General features: G+C 39.3%; 1 protein-coding gene across 6 annotated transcripts in view; it reads left to right on the top strand.

Annotated features, from left to right (window-relative positions):
• Positions 1-4,634: 4,634 nt before the first annotated feature.
• LOC100020173 (E3 SUMO-protein ligase RanBP2) overlaps positions 4,635-15,438 on the top strand; it is a 78,839-nt gene continuing 68,035 nt past the window's right edge. For 4 of the 6 annotated variants that reach the window (XM_056807080.1, XM_056807078.1, XM_056807079.1 and 1 more), the window contains exon 1: positions 4,635-5,138. In XM_056807080.1, the coding sequence (XP_056663058.1) occupies positions 5,067-5,138 (72 nt within the window). In that variant the 5' untranslated portion in view covers positions 4,635-5,066. The remainder of the gene's footprint in view (positions 5,139-15,438) is intronic. The other 2 variants (XM_056807082.1, XM_056807081.1) reach the window with 1 other exon arrangement.

The following is a 15,438-nucleotide window of genomic DNA, read 5'->3' as shown; positions in this document are numbered from 1 at the left end:
CACTCTGGATACTCTCTTTTCTTCAGGCTTTCCTTATTTCCTCCTGTCTGATTCTTCCTTCTCATTCTCCTTTGCTGGATTTTCATTCAAACCATGCTTACTATTTTCCCCAAGGCCTTTATCTTTTCTCTTCTTCCTTTATATGAAGTGTTCTTGAATCATGGAACCCTTTGGCATTCTAATGAGGCCTGTGGATCCCTTCTCAGTATCATGATTTTATTTTATTTTATTTTATTTTATTTTTTTAAACCCTTACCTTCTGTCTTGGAGCCAAGGCAGAAGAGTGGTAAGGGCTAGGCAATGGAGGTCAAGTGACTTACCCAGGGTCACACAGCTGGGAAGTGTCTGAGACTAGATTTGAACCTAGGACCTCCCGTCTCTAGGCCTGGCTCTCAATCCATTGAGTTCCCCAGCTGCCCCCTACAGGGTCATGATTTTAAAGGCATAAAATATATGGGAAATAAATTATATTAAAATAATTTTAATTATTTTTAAATTTAAAAATATTTTAAAATTATTTTAAAAATAACCCCACATTAAGACCTGTTGTTTAGAGAGATGGCTAGATCATTAATATCAAATTGAAATTGAAGTGGGGTCACTAATCAAAGCATAAGGATCCAGTGGGTTGTGAATGGACAGTTTAAAAAAATATAATACTGTTTTGTTGCACTTTAGTTTCTTTTGTTAAAAATCTCCCAAATGGGGGCAGCTGGGTAGCTCAATGGATTGAGAGTCAGGTCTATAGACAGGAAGTCCTGGGTTCAAATATGGCCTCAGACACCTGTGACCCTGGGCAAGTCACTTGACCCCCATTGCCTAGCCCTTACCACTCTTCTGCCTTGGAGCCAATACACAGTATTGACTCCAAGACGGAAGGTAAGGGTTTAAAAAAAAATCTCCCAAATGCATTTTATTCAGTTTTGTACCAGTAGATTATGTGTTTGATATCTCTGGACTAGAGTACTGAGTTTAAGTGACTTGCTTGGGGCTTTAATAGACAGTGTGTCAGAGACAGCTGTGAATCCCTATCATCTAGACTTCCTCTTTATTCACTATCCTTTATTTACTATCTTAGGGAAATTACTAGTGTAATTTAGTGTAACTGCTGGTATATGAGGACCTCAATGAGGCATTAAATAAAGACCTCCCCCTCTCCCTCTCATGCCCTTGAACTTGTTCCAAGCTTTATTTCTCCACTGATAAAATTCCTGTCCTCTCCTGATCCTGATTAGAATTAACATCAGTTCAAATAGTAATGGGCTTTTAAAAAACATGTTCATTTTAATTATAGATTTCAGGAAAGATGGGGACCTAGGGTTAGTGGAGAATTATGAACCCCACAAATTACTCCAGGGGTAAGAAATTTAGATTAGTAGAAATTATTTTTATAGGCAGTAAGACATATTACCTAGTGCAACTAGGTGGCACAGTAGATAGAGCACTGGGCCAGGAATCAGGAATCTTGGGTTCAAATCCAAATTCAGACCCTTAATAGCTTTGTGACCCTTGACAACTCAACCAACTGCTGTCCGCTTCAGTTTCCTCAAGTGTAAAGTGGACCTAATAGCATTTACCTCTCAGGGTTGTTAATATTTATAAAGTGCTTAGTGTGATGGAGGTGGATGGTGTTAACTGGGAAAAAACTGGGGATAAAGAGTCAGAAAAACCATACTTTAATCAAGGAAAGGGATTCAGTGCTTTCCTCAAGGCCTCTCCACACAGAGCTGCACCCTACACAGCCATACAGAGCCTGGAGACTCTGGTTGCTCTGGTCACTGACTCCTGGGAAAGCCAATTGCACTAGATTGGACAATTCCAAAGAACAAAAGAATTTGGGGAACTTTTTGGGAAACCAAGGGACAGGAAAATATGACTGATTGACATTATCATGGTTACAAGGAAATGGGAGTGTTCAAACCAGCTGGCAGGCAACAAGCAGGCTTGGAAAAGAGACTTACCCCAGAGGCTGGGGTATCAGGGAGTGACCTAATTACTATGGACTCTAAAAGGACAGTCCCTGCCCTGGTGTTGGTCTTTTTAGGAACTGACCTGATACAATGGAGAAAACTTCAAATATAAAAGGATATTTAGCATTTGCTTAGCCCCATCATTTACCTTAGGGTCTTTGTTCAGCCAGAGACTAGCTAAATCTGAAACTTCCCTTGGGGCAAACTCTCACTGGAACAGTGATTAACTTGGGGTCTCCCCTTATAAACTAACCCTAAAACTTGGGGTTCATCAAATCTTACTATGCTACAAGTTTGGGGGTTTCTAGATTCCACGTTGACACAGGTGATAGAAGTGGGACCCTCATGTTCTAAAATCTTGTATTTACAACCAGATAGCACTTGTTAAGCATAAACTCCAAAAATCTGTATTATTTATCAGTTAACCATTCTGTATTATTATTAATCACCTGTACTGGTCTTTTACTGTTCCATATTTATCTGAATTCAGAACTTTGAGGCATTATTAATCATCTATAGGGGTCATCTACTGTAGTATATCTTCCTTATGTTCTTGTTTGATGAGGGCATTCCAGAAGGGTAGTGAGACATCTACACTGACAAATGAGGGCAGGTGGGACAACGGGGACATACAAGCTAAGGACTCTGGCAGTCCAGGGGAATCCTTCAAACCTGTGCAAGCCTCCTTTTCCCTTTTTGGCGTCCCTAAATTCACCTAGGATGCCTTAGACCAGAACACACCTCTATCTGGATTTGTACCCACCTTCTCAATGCCCATTTTTGGGGGTTTTCAGCCTGTGACAACCAGGGATGTGCTATTCTGGGAAAAGGTGGAGATTTCCCTGGAATGGGAGGTGATTAGCCCCCAGACCCTCAAAAATATGTAAACCTTGAACCACCCATTGGGCTACTCCTTGGAGGGGGAAAAAGGGGACATTCCATCAGCCTCAAGGCTGTTCCATCAGCTATTAGGCTATTTCAGTTCCTTAAACCTCTTCTTTAAGTAAAATCTTTTCAAACCACTGGACTGGAGTTTTGAGCCTTCCATTTTTCAGATGAGATCCTGCCACCAATTTTGGAACTTTTTTTCTCCCACAACATGTAGTAGGTACTTCACAAATCGTTACTGACAACCTTGTTTAAGAAACTCCAAATTTACCTATATTCCATGGGAATTTGCCTTCAAGAAATTTCCAGACTGACCCTTTGTCCCAGACTGAACAACAGGCTATCAAGCACCCATTGAGCACCTTGGATTGGAGTGGTAGAGGTAGTCTTAAAGACCTTTTTTTGGTCTTAGTTTCATCTTTTTGTATTTATGCCACTCCTTGGTACCTTAGCCTTGGACTACAGCCCCTTTCCCAAGCCCTTATGTTAGCTGTCACTTGTTTCTCTTTGGTTATACTTCCTAAGGTATAAATAGAACCCCCAAGTTTTTTAATTTGATGGAAACTCCCATTTGTGAAGTTATTTCTCAGACATTGTTCCTTAAGAGTCTCAGAGCTTGACTCTCTGTGGTGATGTGAGTGTATGATTCTGTGTGATGGTCATAAGAGCATTCTCTCCCTTGTCCTGATTTAAAAACATGTTTTTTGGAACTGCTTTGGTGGTTCTGTGTTTTTCCAGGTTGACATTATTCTCTTCTCCTTCTCCAAAGCATTTTAGATACAGGGTCAACTCTCATGGCTTTCTTTGTAGTCAATATGACAATGAATAGCATCCTTTCCGCTAATTAACTCTACAAAGTATCTCCCCAAATCACTCCTTAAATTGGATTCCTCCAGGTGAATACTCTCCAACAAAGTAGGCCTCAGGCATGTCAACATGGAATTTAGAAACTCCAAACTTGTAGCCTAGTAAGATCTGATGAACCCCAAGTTTTAGGACTAGCTTGTAATTTGGAGACCCTAAAGTTTGTACTTGTTCCCTGTTCCTGTGAGAATCCACCCTGAAGGGAATCTCAGGCTAGCAATTTCAGACTGAATAAAAGACCCTAACGTAAAGACAATCGCTGTCAAGTGGGGACAAGCCCAAGCCAAGTGACTTTCTAGAAGCCTCTCCCACTGTATCACACCCTCCTTTGGAGGATCAAACTCAGGTCCTTCAGTTTAGGAGACTGACACTCTGCCTAAAGAGTCACTTGTCTTTACCTTAGGGTCCATTATTCTAGGCTACAAGTTTGGAGTTTCTAGATCCCATGTTGACAGGCACTTAACTGGCTTTGTGACCTTAAGGTCATCATTTTTTTGCCTGTTTTCACCCCTGTAACATGGGGATAGTAACTGCACCCACCTTGTAGGCTTGTTTTGAGGATCAAATTTGCTATATGTACTTTAAAAACTTTAAAGCTCTTATATGCTAGCTACGATTAAGTAAAATAATATATAATTTAAAGACAAATCTGAACGAAGGTGGAACTGAGACAAGTCCTGTCACATGGATGACACCACCACCTTGCATTTTTCTTTTTAAAAAATACATATACATATATTTCGTTAAATATTTCCCAATTACAAAATTTTTAAACACTTTTTAAAAACTTAGTTCTACATTCTCTACCTTTGAGAAAGCAAGCAACATTATACATGAGAATCATTTTGCATTTATTTCCACGTGGCTTTTCACTTTTTCAAAAACACTTTCGCATTCCCTTCGTCGGGGGTGGGGTCCATCCTGAAGAAGCTGCCACCCTATCCAAGGCCAGCTGGGGTAGGGCAGAGTCCAGGAACGGCTGGAGGGGAGGCAAGAACTCAAACAGTGCCCAGCCCCGCGGCAGCCTAAGGCCCAAGGACGTCCTACGAACCGGGCCTTCCTCCCACCCTTCCCGGTTCTCTTCTCTGTAGACCCCACCCACGACGCGCAGTCGGTTGTCAGTCAGTCCCTCGGGGCGGGATTCCCCGGCGGAATCGCCTCCGTCACGGCGCGGCGCACAGTAGTGACGTAACACGCAGAAGGCGTTAGCCCGCTGTTTAGGCCCCGGCGACGGTGGCGACGTCACTGAGTTTTAGGCGCAACCAGCCCGGAGACGTCGGGAGAACGCTGCCGGGCTCCCAGAGCCGGACTCCCGGAGAGCCCACGGACTGCGTGACTGGGGCGATGAGGCGCAGCAAGGCCGAGGTGGAGCGGTACATCGCCTCGGTGCAGGGCTCCGCCCCCTCCCCTCGAGAGGTAAGCGTCGATCTGGCGAGTGGAGGGAGAGACAGCCCATCTCTAAGCCTGAGGGGCCGGGCGCCGGGTTTCCCGACCCCTTCACCCCACCCCCACCCTCGTTTCACGGCCGCCGCCTTCATCTCCTTCCCTCATATCCCCCTAACTCTCCGCGGCGCTTCGTTGAGCCGCCGGCCGGCCGCGCGGCGCCTGGGGCGGGGTGGCGCGCGCCTGCACACGAGGGTGGGCGGGAGAGGGAAGGAGGGAGTTGGGGACTGCGCGCGAGTGCCGCCTGGGAAGCGGGGAGAGGCGAGGGGGAAGCGGCCGCTGTCACCCCTCCCCCCCTCGCTCTGACCTCTCGCGCCTCCCGTTCCCACGTCAGTGTTTATCTTCGGGGCCGGGAGAAGGTGGAGGCAGCGGCTCGCGCGCTCGCCCTTCCTTTCCCTCTTCCCAGCCCATAGGCTTCCCCCTCGGGCCCTGGCAGTGAGGCTTACCCGCGGCCGTTGGTTTTCCCGGGAAGAGCGGGAGAAAGAGGAAAGGGGCTCCGGGAGTTCAAGGAGAGCCGTGGAAGCTCCGTCTCGGCCTCCTCTATCGCAGGTCCCGAGAAGCCTGTGGATCCGGTTCCTTTTCCAGCGTTCGGGCAGCAAACGGGCAGTGATTCAGAAAGAAAAGAGGGGAGGGGGTGGAGGAAGAAAAGTGGGGGACAAGAGGGTACACTTTTGGAAGCCTTGATGTTCTCTGGGATCGCATGATGCCCAAATGGATCTTGAATAGTTTACAGTCTTGATGAGACAGCCAGGATAGGCCTACTATAAATGGCCCGAGAAATTCAGAAGCTGGGAGAGTAAAGCTGCATAATACAGAATGCTCTGTATTTATGTTTACATGTATGCCATTTTCCTTTCTTAGAGCTCTCATTGAAACTTAAAAAAAATTTTTTTTAAACCAACTTTCTCTAAGGGCTGTCAGTTGTTGGTCTTAATTTTAGATTAAAACAGATCTTTGGAAGAGGTTTAGAGAGGTCACAGAGATTATCTGGTTCAATCCTCTTGTTTAATGATGAGGAAACTGAGGCCCTGTGGGTTAAGTGGCTTTCGGGAGATTGTTCGAGTGAATGTTTAGATGAGGTTTGAACTGAAGTCCTTTGACTCCAAAGCTGTTTGCTTTGTGTGTCAATCTATAGCTTTCAAATGTTGTCTCATAAAGGGAGTTCAGCACAAGGAAGGGCTTGGACAGGTCATGCCTTATACACATTTAGTATTTAACTAAGGCTATAAACTAAATTTTTTAGCTTTCTCAGCTTCTTGGTCATAAGCAGTAGTTTGCATCTATTAGTATATTCAAACAACACTTATTGAAATTTAGCTTTTGAAAGGTTGGAAACATTACTTTGTGGCTTAGTTCTGGTCATGGGAATTTTAATCAGATGTATCCTAATAACTAGCTGGAATTAACCATCATGAGATAGGTTTTTTTGATAGGTCAAATGGAAAATATTTTAATTTGGGAATATGAAAAGAACTGTGCGCAAGAAGTTAGGGTTCTGTGGGTTCTAGGCTTTGGGATATCCAGAAGAGTGTAGTGTAAAGGCCCTGGAGTTTGGGGAAGATGTCATAGAAGAAAAGAGAATAGAAAGGGAGACATCTGCTTCATAGTTTGGCTTAGGGGCAGCACTTTATAGAGAAATAACCATATTTTTGAGATGTTGCACCTTCTAGTATAATTAAGGGGTTTTATTGTTCAGCACTTCTTACTCCTACTACCTGCAATGCAAAGGGAGTCCAGTTACTTACCATATCCCTTTCTAAATTTTGACTATCTCTGGACATATGCTCCTTACCTATCTGTTATCAGTCACCTAAGCCATTGGAACTTGTTCTCTTTGTCCTCATTGTGACCCAAAACCATTTGACCACCTACTTCACTTATGCTATTAACACCCTTGTGGCCCCACCTGATTATCCAACTTGTATGCAATGTCCAGTCATTTCAATATTTCCCTTAATAGCATAGAATCTTAGAGTTTAAAAGGAACTTAGAAGTTACCTAGTCCAACTTCTTACTTAAACAGGAATTTAATTTCAATATAACACATTTCTTAATGGCTAACACTAAAATTGAGGCCCAAAGGGTTATTAAAAAGAGAATGTGACTTGCCCAAGTGGCTTATGATTTGGTTCCGTATCACTGATAAATGGTTGCCCTGTTTCTCTTTGAACATGTTTTAATAGCAGGGAGGCAACCTGTTTCATTAAAAAAAAATCTTTTATTGAGCAGAAATCTGGCTTCCTTTCATTTATAATAATTCTGTTCTGCAACAATGTAGAATAAACTTTATTTTACATGACAATCAGTGAAAGATCTTATATCTTGATTGCACTTCCCTGTTTTTGCCACCTCCTAGAATTTTCTAAAGGTAGCTGATTTCTAAACTGTAAGCATCAGACCTGAACTTTTTGTTTTCTGGTATGCTGGGTTTTGCAGTCTATTATATCTGATGTCTAATTGACAAAAGAAAAAAATATATATGAACTCAGAAATAACACATTAAGGTAAAGAGAAATGCTTACAGAAGAAAACTGACAAAGTACCTACTGCTTAATGCTTTCTAAGTGAATATGTTAAAAAGAGTTTATCCTGCTTGGCCTCCATGACATTCTGTTGGTATTGAGCACAAGATTGGTTCTCTTGTAGCCCTTGTTAAAAATGACTTAAGCTGCTCCAAAATGCCCCACATGATTTTTTTGGGGAATAGCCTGTATGTGTACTCTAGATCAAGCTCTGGAGCTTTAATGGAAAATGTTCTCAATACACAATTAACATTTGGAGAATATTCTGCCAGATACCTTCATCATCCTTAGCTAATTAGATAACTAGTCTTTTCCCATCACTCTTAAAACACTATAATTCAGCTTGTTATATCCAAAACCTCACAAAAGATAAACTTTTTTCTAATATAAAAAAGATGATAGTTTTGTGTTAATCTTCAAGTTAAATATCCCTGATTCAAGGTAAGCTTCAAACTTAGACTATGTTTTACCATGTCCTCTTTTTTTTTTTTAAACTCTTACTTTTTGTCGGAGAATCAGTACAAAGTATCACATCTGAAGAGTGATAAGGGCTAGGCAGTTGGTCTAAGTAACTGTCTAAGGTCACACAGGCCAGATTTGAACTGACACCTGGACTGGCGCTCTATTTACTCTGCTTCCTGCCTGGCTGCCCCATATATACCACTTTTGATTATGGAAATCATAACATGGTTCCTAGAGATGAAAATACTATTCTAGATGTCATATCAGCACAGATTGTTATTCTTTGGTATGATTGATATGTATGTGTATATATATATATATATTAAGGAAACCTAAGATTACATTAGCTTTTTTTTTTTAACCCATATCTTCTGTCTTATAATTAATACAAAATATTGGTTCTAAGGCAGAAAAGTGGTAAGGGCTAGGAAGTATCTGAGGCCAGATTTGGCTCTCAATCTACTAAGCCGTCTAGTTGCCTCCACATTAGCTTTTCAGGTAGTTAGGTCATACCATTCACTCTGAGCTCTGTAGTCAGGTAATATGCCAGTTTGTACTCAGTTTCACATGAACTATCCAAACGGGTTTCTTTCAATTTATGGTTAATCTAAATGCAAAATTTTACCTTTTATTAAGTTTCTTATTGTTTGGGCCCATCTTTCCAACCTCTTGTACTATCACTGATGAGTTGTGTGATACTGGACAATATCTGGACAATAATCAGCAAAGCCTGACATTTTATATATCATTCTAAAGTTTTCAAAACCCTTTATGTACATTATCTCATTTCAGTTTCAAAATAACTCTGAGAGAGGTAGGTATGTGTATTATACCTAATACTGATGCGGAAACAGTTACAAAAGACTTAAATTGATTTGCCCATGTTCATACAGCTAGTGAATGTCAAGTGAGATTTGAACCCATTTCATTTCTGACTCCCAGTCTGCTAATAATACACAACTTCTTAGGATAAGTTACTTAATCTTTCTGTGTTTTAAGAGCCCTTCTAGCTCTAACATTCTTTGGTTTTAAGATCTCTTCAGATCCTGTTGTTATATTATTTTAGATCATTTTCAAATTTGATGAGCCTACCTTCTTTCTCTTTTAAGTTGTTGGTGTCTTTTGATTCAGAAATATAATTTTATTTAGAAATAAAAATTTTCATCCTATCTTTTCTTTGGCTTACAAATAAAAACAACAAAAACTAACTGCATTTAGTCAATTGATTTAGCTTGGACTTTCAGGATATTCTACAATTGTGGCCTTTCTAGCCACTGGAAATTTCCTTTTAGATAGATACCAGTTCATAACTTGACTTTGGAGGCACTTTTATTATTCAGTCCATAGTTCTCTACCTTGCCTTCATATGTCATGCAAATTTGTAATATGCTTTGCTAAAATTAAGCTATGCAATGTCTATTATTTTAGTATTTCTCTGACTAGTGAAATTAGTATTCATTGTTCTTAGCAAAACTTTGATGTCTGCTTATGAGCACTCCTTTTCTGTTTACTCACAAACTGTTGAATTTTAGAGTTTTGACAGGATAATTTGTCTAGTGATGATTCTGAAACCCAGAGAAGTGACTTAGCTAGGGTCCTATAATTATTTGGTATTTGAACTCTGATCCACTTTTTGAAGCTAGTACTACTTTTACCGTACCACTCTGAGTATTCTTTTTCTTGTAAATATTAGTCTGTCTACCTCAAATAGGGATCATTGTATGTCCTATTTTGTCCTGATTATAAAAAAACAAACAAAATTGTTTTCATCGTTTGACAGCTCTGGTCATATGGATTGATTATCAGTCTTTAACTATCAGATTTCCTGCTACTTGTTTCTTTGTGGTAGGCCTGTTTTAGGAGGTAGTGGGTTTCCCTTCATTGGAACTAGACAGAAGCTAAATGACCACTCAAATGAAGGGAAGTTTCCTTTTTGGATATGGTTAGACTAGGTGACCACTGGGAATCCCATCTGCTTGGTTCTGATTCTGTGATTTAGTGATTCCTTAGATCTTTTGTACCTATTGTTAAAAAAGTCATTGGAAGAGTCTCTGTGTTATTACTGTAGACTTTGTGGTTTTTTTAATGTTTGATATGAGATTAATTTGACTGTATAGTAAAAATTTTTAAATAGAATTTCAATTCTCAGGAATCCATAATTTTTATATTCTTTGAAGTTTTTGGAAATATTTTTCTCATATCTAGTTGTAATGTCTATGCCTAGCACTCCCATTTGTTTTGCTATTTTGAATGTTCTTCTATAATCATAATATAATCTATAATTTATAACTTTCTTTCAAGGTTGTTGCCACATCCACATTTTTAGCTAATTCTTTTTTAAAAATTGGAATTCAGAGTAACAGTTAACTTTGTTCTACTTTTTAGGAATGAAATTCTCAAGGCACATCAGGAATTTTGTAGATGCTGTGTCTTTTGTAGAATAATGACAAATGTTAAGATAGTTGAAGTTGTTTGTTTCCATTACTACCAAATCTTAGCTCTTTTTAAAAATAATTTCCATTAAGAAACCATCTTCTTGAAATCTAAAACTATTCAATGGTCTCTGGTTTTGTGATTTTTCATGAATGTTTTATCTCATCTCCCTCAAATTTAAGTAGAAAGTTCTTTTGATCAGGTCAACATGTCTTTTGCTGAACCTGTTCTTGGTCTTCATAAGATACCTTCTGTCCCATGCCAAGGAGCCTGTTGTTCTGGTGCTATATAAGAGATGATCCAGAAAAACAAATCTTGATCTTCACTATTCACCTATCTGGCCAACTTTTACTTTCAAAATTTTACTGACTTTCAGTTGAAATAAGCGAGAATATTTTTTTGGGTTTACTTAAGTTAAGGTTTTTAGTTTTTATATAGGATTTTAGATGTTAGGATTTTACCACTTCAGATTTTTTGGAAATACCTATTTCCACATATATCAGCAGAATAGGTGTTAGTTAATGGATTTACTGAATTGGGCATTCTTTGAACCACATTTTGGATATATGCTTCAGGAAGATAGTGCATTTTCCTTAACTGTAATATTCAAGTACATCCTCTGTACTTCTCAGTAGGAGGAGATCATCAACCACTACAGTTATATAGTCAGTGATAAAGATAAGTACCCTGCCTGATCCTTTTCAGCATTACTTTGAATATGGAATGTTGCTGTTTTATTCTTTTTTTCCATGAAACATGGATAACAACATTAAAGATCTGAATATCATTCTTTGCTTCTCTCTTCCTTTCACTCAAGTCTTGTAGCCCTGAGCAATAGAGATGGGAGCAAAGAATTGGTTTGCTTAATGGTGCCATCATAATCTGGAGGAAGGCTGAATGCATGTGACTAGAATCCAGGGTGGCTAGATTGACTGAAGTCTTCAGACTGGGGAACCTGGACTTAAGCCTTTTGGGCTGAGAAGTAATTTTCTGGTTTCCTAGAATGGAGTTCTTAACTATTCAACAATGTAGATTAATCATCAGTGTTGGTCAGATCTCCCTTCTGGATCATAGCTAGGAGACAGGATTTAGAAGATAGCCCTATTCCATTGCTGTCTTTCTTTACCCAGTGTCTGCATAGGTGGAACAAACAATTGTCAGTAAGTGACTTCACTAATTGAATTCCATATGTGTCTCCTAATTGAGTTTCCTTGGTTAGGAACCATTCTGGCAATGCTTAGGGCTATTGGCCTGTAATCAACCCCATCCACACTGGTACTCTGAATTCCTGGAAAGGAGAAAGGCTCAATGTGTCAACATTGTTGGAAAAAGATGCTGCAAGGCTTGATATGTAGTCAGATTTTTCTCAGCTTCTTCCTATATTTACTGAAGTCAGGTTGTTGATATTTGTTAAGTGGTCATTTCATTCAAGTGACCTGAACAGGTGACCTGAACTGAACCCTCCAAAATCATGTGTAACACATCAAGGTCTGTTGTTGACTGAAACAGAGAGAGCCAACCAGGAACCATCCATATGTGCAGATGCCAAACTCCTTTGCCATTTGTTACCAGGGTGGATTTCATCCTGGCACATTTTAATTTTAGACTTTTTGGGGCAAAGTATCCTGGGATTTCATACCATTTTCAGAGTTTCTTGTCAGATTCCAAGTGGCAGGGAAAACCAGTCAGAAAGTTGAATGTATAAATTGTTGCATAGGAGATTATTTTAAGGCTTCAGGTCATGATGCATGATGTTGTTGCCGTGAAGAAAACCCAGTTTCCAGCAGAGAGAGCATTACAGACCTGGTCTCCTTTAAGAGCAGTCTTCTTTGTAAGGTAGTCAAACAGTTCTCCTTTTCATATCAGGTCAAATACCAGGATCATGAAACTAGAAAGATGTATAGGAAGAAAGGTGACGTTGAGATGGTCAGGAGGAATAGGATGTAGGTCTCTGTAGGTTGCTTCTTATACCTTTTCCAAATTCAAGGTTCAGTTTTTCAGCTATAATCTTCCTAGCACCTGACCATAGAGCTTATGCTCTTGCTTGCTACCTTGGGGTCATACTTTTGATAGAATTCCTTGGCAGTGACCCAGTCAATTAGCTTGTCTACTGGTTCCATATTCAGCATCATTTTGAAAGACTGGTTGGTACTGTAGGTTGCTGAGTACACTCAGTCTCCACCAACTGGGGAACTTAACCTCTGCTCTAACCTTAGGTCCAACTTTTTAATATGAGACATATCCCATGCCCCTGACACATGTGCTGCTGCTTCTTTAGCTAGTCATATGAGAACATCATTTTACAATTTTAAATAAAAAAAAAATTAAAACTCTTACCTTCCGTCTTGGAATCAATACTGTGTATTGGTTTCATGGCAGAAGAGTGGTAAGGGCTAACCAATGGGGGTTAAGTGACTTCCCCAGGGTCACATAGCTGGGAAGTGTCTGAGGCCAAATTTGAACCTAGGATCTCCTATCTCTAGGCCTGGCTCTCAATCCACTGAGATACCTAGCTTCCCCCTTCCAAAAGAACATCATAGTACCCCCCCCCCCCCCACACACAATCTTTTTCTCATAGTCTCCTTTCTATTGTGTCATGTCTACTTCTTTCAGTTGGTTTTAATTCTTTTTTGTCAATTCTTTTCTCCTTGAATGATTTTCAGTATTTGTGTCCAGTAAAAATTAAATTCCTATTATTTTGGGTAAAGCATATTGTTGTGGATTTATCTTCTCTAAGAACATTGCATCTCAGCCAGGAATGCAGAGTACCCCTCCTGAAGGTGATTCAAAATTTATCAAACTTTTGAAATAAGTTTCTAAAATGTATAAGGCACTGTTTTAGCCACATATATGAAAATAAATAAAACACGATCCCTTTCCTCAGGAATGTCTATTGGAATAGTTCCTTAAGTATGTAGACTTCAGGATCTTAAACTGAATCAGTCTGTTGTTGTTTTTCACTAAGACTCTTCCTGGCCTTCTGCTCTGGCAAACCTAATACTTTCCATTTTCTTTTTAGGTCACTGATTACAAAGGCAGTTGTCACTTTGTGCTATACCATATTTTTTAGAAATTCCATTGTAAAAGATGTTTTCCTATGAGAATAATGTTTTAGATGAAAGTTGTACTACTGACTGAGAATTTGGCATTAAATAAATCACATTTGACCAGCATTGTATCTAAAAAAATTTTTTTTGGGGGGGGGTTTACATTTTAGGTTTCACTTCCCTCACTCCCATTCTCCTTCCCCTCCATCCTTCCTCCCCATCTGCACTAGAGAAGTGATGATATGCTATGATACACACATAAAACGATATCACACATCTATTTTATACAAAAGTGGTATGAATGGAAGAATTGTTCCAGTGGAAGGGAGGAGAGGACAGAGAGCTGATAGTGCAATATAGAACTTTATTCTCATCAGACCTGGGTTAATGAGGGGATAACATATACAGTTGTCCCTCACTATATTGTGGTTCACTTATTGTGGCCTCACTGTTTCATGGGTTTTTTTTAAAAAAATAAGTCTAATTTTGTTTTGAGTTTTCACTATATCTTAGGATTTTGCGGATGAATACTGTACTGCACACAATGGAAATGCAGTACACTACTACTGCTTGCTTAAGTTTGCCAAGTATGATTGTACATTGCACACTATTGGCTGAGAGAATGAAAGGTGACCAACCACAGCGCTATGTTCTGTATCCTGGTAGTGTGTTTATAAGAGTGTGGAAAAGGTTTATAGGAGTGTGGGAAGGGTTTATAAAGAAAGCCTTAAAATATAAATAATAAAATAAATTATAGTGCTGCTACTTTGCGGATTTTCACCTATCACCAGGATCTCTGGAACCGAAACTCCCATCATAGGCGAGGGATCACTGTACATCTAGAAGAGTATATAAATCTTCTTAACTTAGCACTATGAATGCAAGGTTATAGGATAAGGGAAGGGCTCTTAGAAGGGTGGGCAGATTAAGAAATAAAAGGGCCAGTGCATAAAATAAGGTAGAGGCTCTTAGAAGGAGTGTGGTTTAGGGAGGAAGTATCCAGGAGGAAGTATCTGGAAGTAAACTGGATGTAAGACTGAGAAAGAATAAAAAAGAGAGGCTGAGAAGGATAAACAGTGAGGAAAAGTGGGATGAAGGGAAATATGCAGTAATTATAACCTTGAATGTGAATAAGATGAATTCACCCGTAAGAGAGAAATATAGGATCTAATTGATGAAATCAGAATCATTTTCTTTGAAGAAATTTTCTTTTGAGGCTTTGGAGCCTCTCAGAGAAAAATGTTAATTGGACCCAAGTTCAAAAAGAATTCCTGGAAAAGTTAGAGATTCTTTTTGAAGATATTCGGGATCTAAAGAGACTTTGTTTCTTCTGCCCCTATTAGTAATTCATAGTCTCTTCCAATTACTTAGATAAGCTTAACTTTCTTAGGTTTCTCTTGATTGTTATGTTTCCATTTTAAAGCTTTTGTTCAGCTCTGTCTTTTTTCTTCAGCAATGCTTAAATATAGTTTTAAGGCATTAAAAATGTAGGGCGTGAATGTTAGTAATAATTTCTAAGTCTTTTTTTATAACATTTTCCATTTTCTTGTATTTTTTTCAGTTTTTGATTTGTAATATTTCTTGTCTCATGAAGGTATTGATTTCATTTTGGTTTATTACTTTTTTAGGGAATATATTTTTAGGGTAAGGTTTAATATTTTTCTGTTCTAAGCTATTTGTCTTCCAATTCCTACCTCCAAAGCTGTTATTTCATTTTTTGTTTCTCTATTTCATTAAAAAAAATTTTCCCTTTTAAACATTATTTTATTTGGTCATTTTCAAACATTATTCATTAGAAACAAAAATCAT

Source organism: Monodelphis domestica, chromosome 8 (assembly GCF_027887165.1).
Source record: "Monodelphis domestica isolate mMonDom1 chromosome 8, mMonDom1.pri, whole genome shotgun sequence".
Lineage (NCBI taxonomy): Eukaryota > Metazoa > Chordata > Mammalia > Didelphimorphia > Didelphidae > Monodelphis > Monodelphis domestica.
This window is presented reverse-complemented; position numbering and strand designations above follow the sequence as displayed.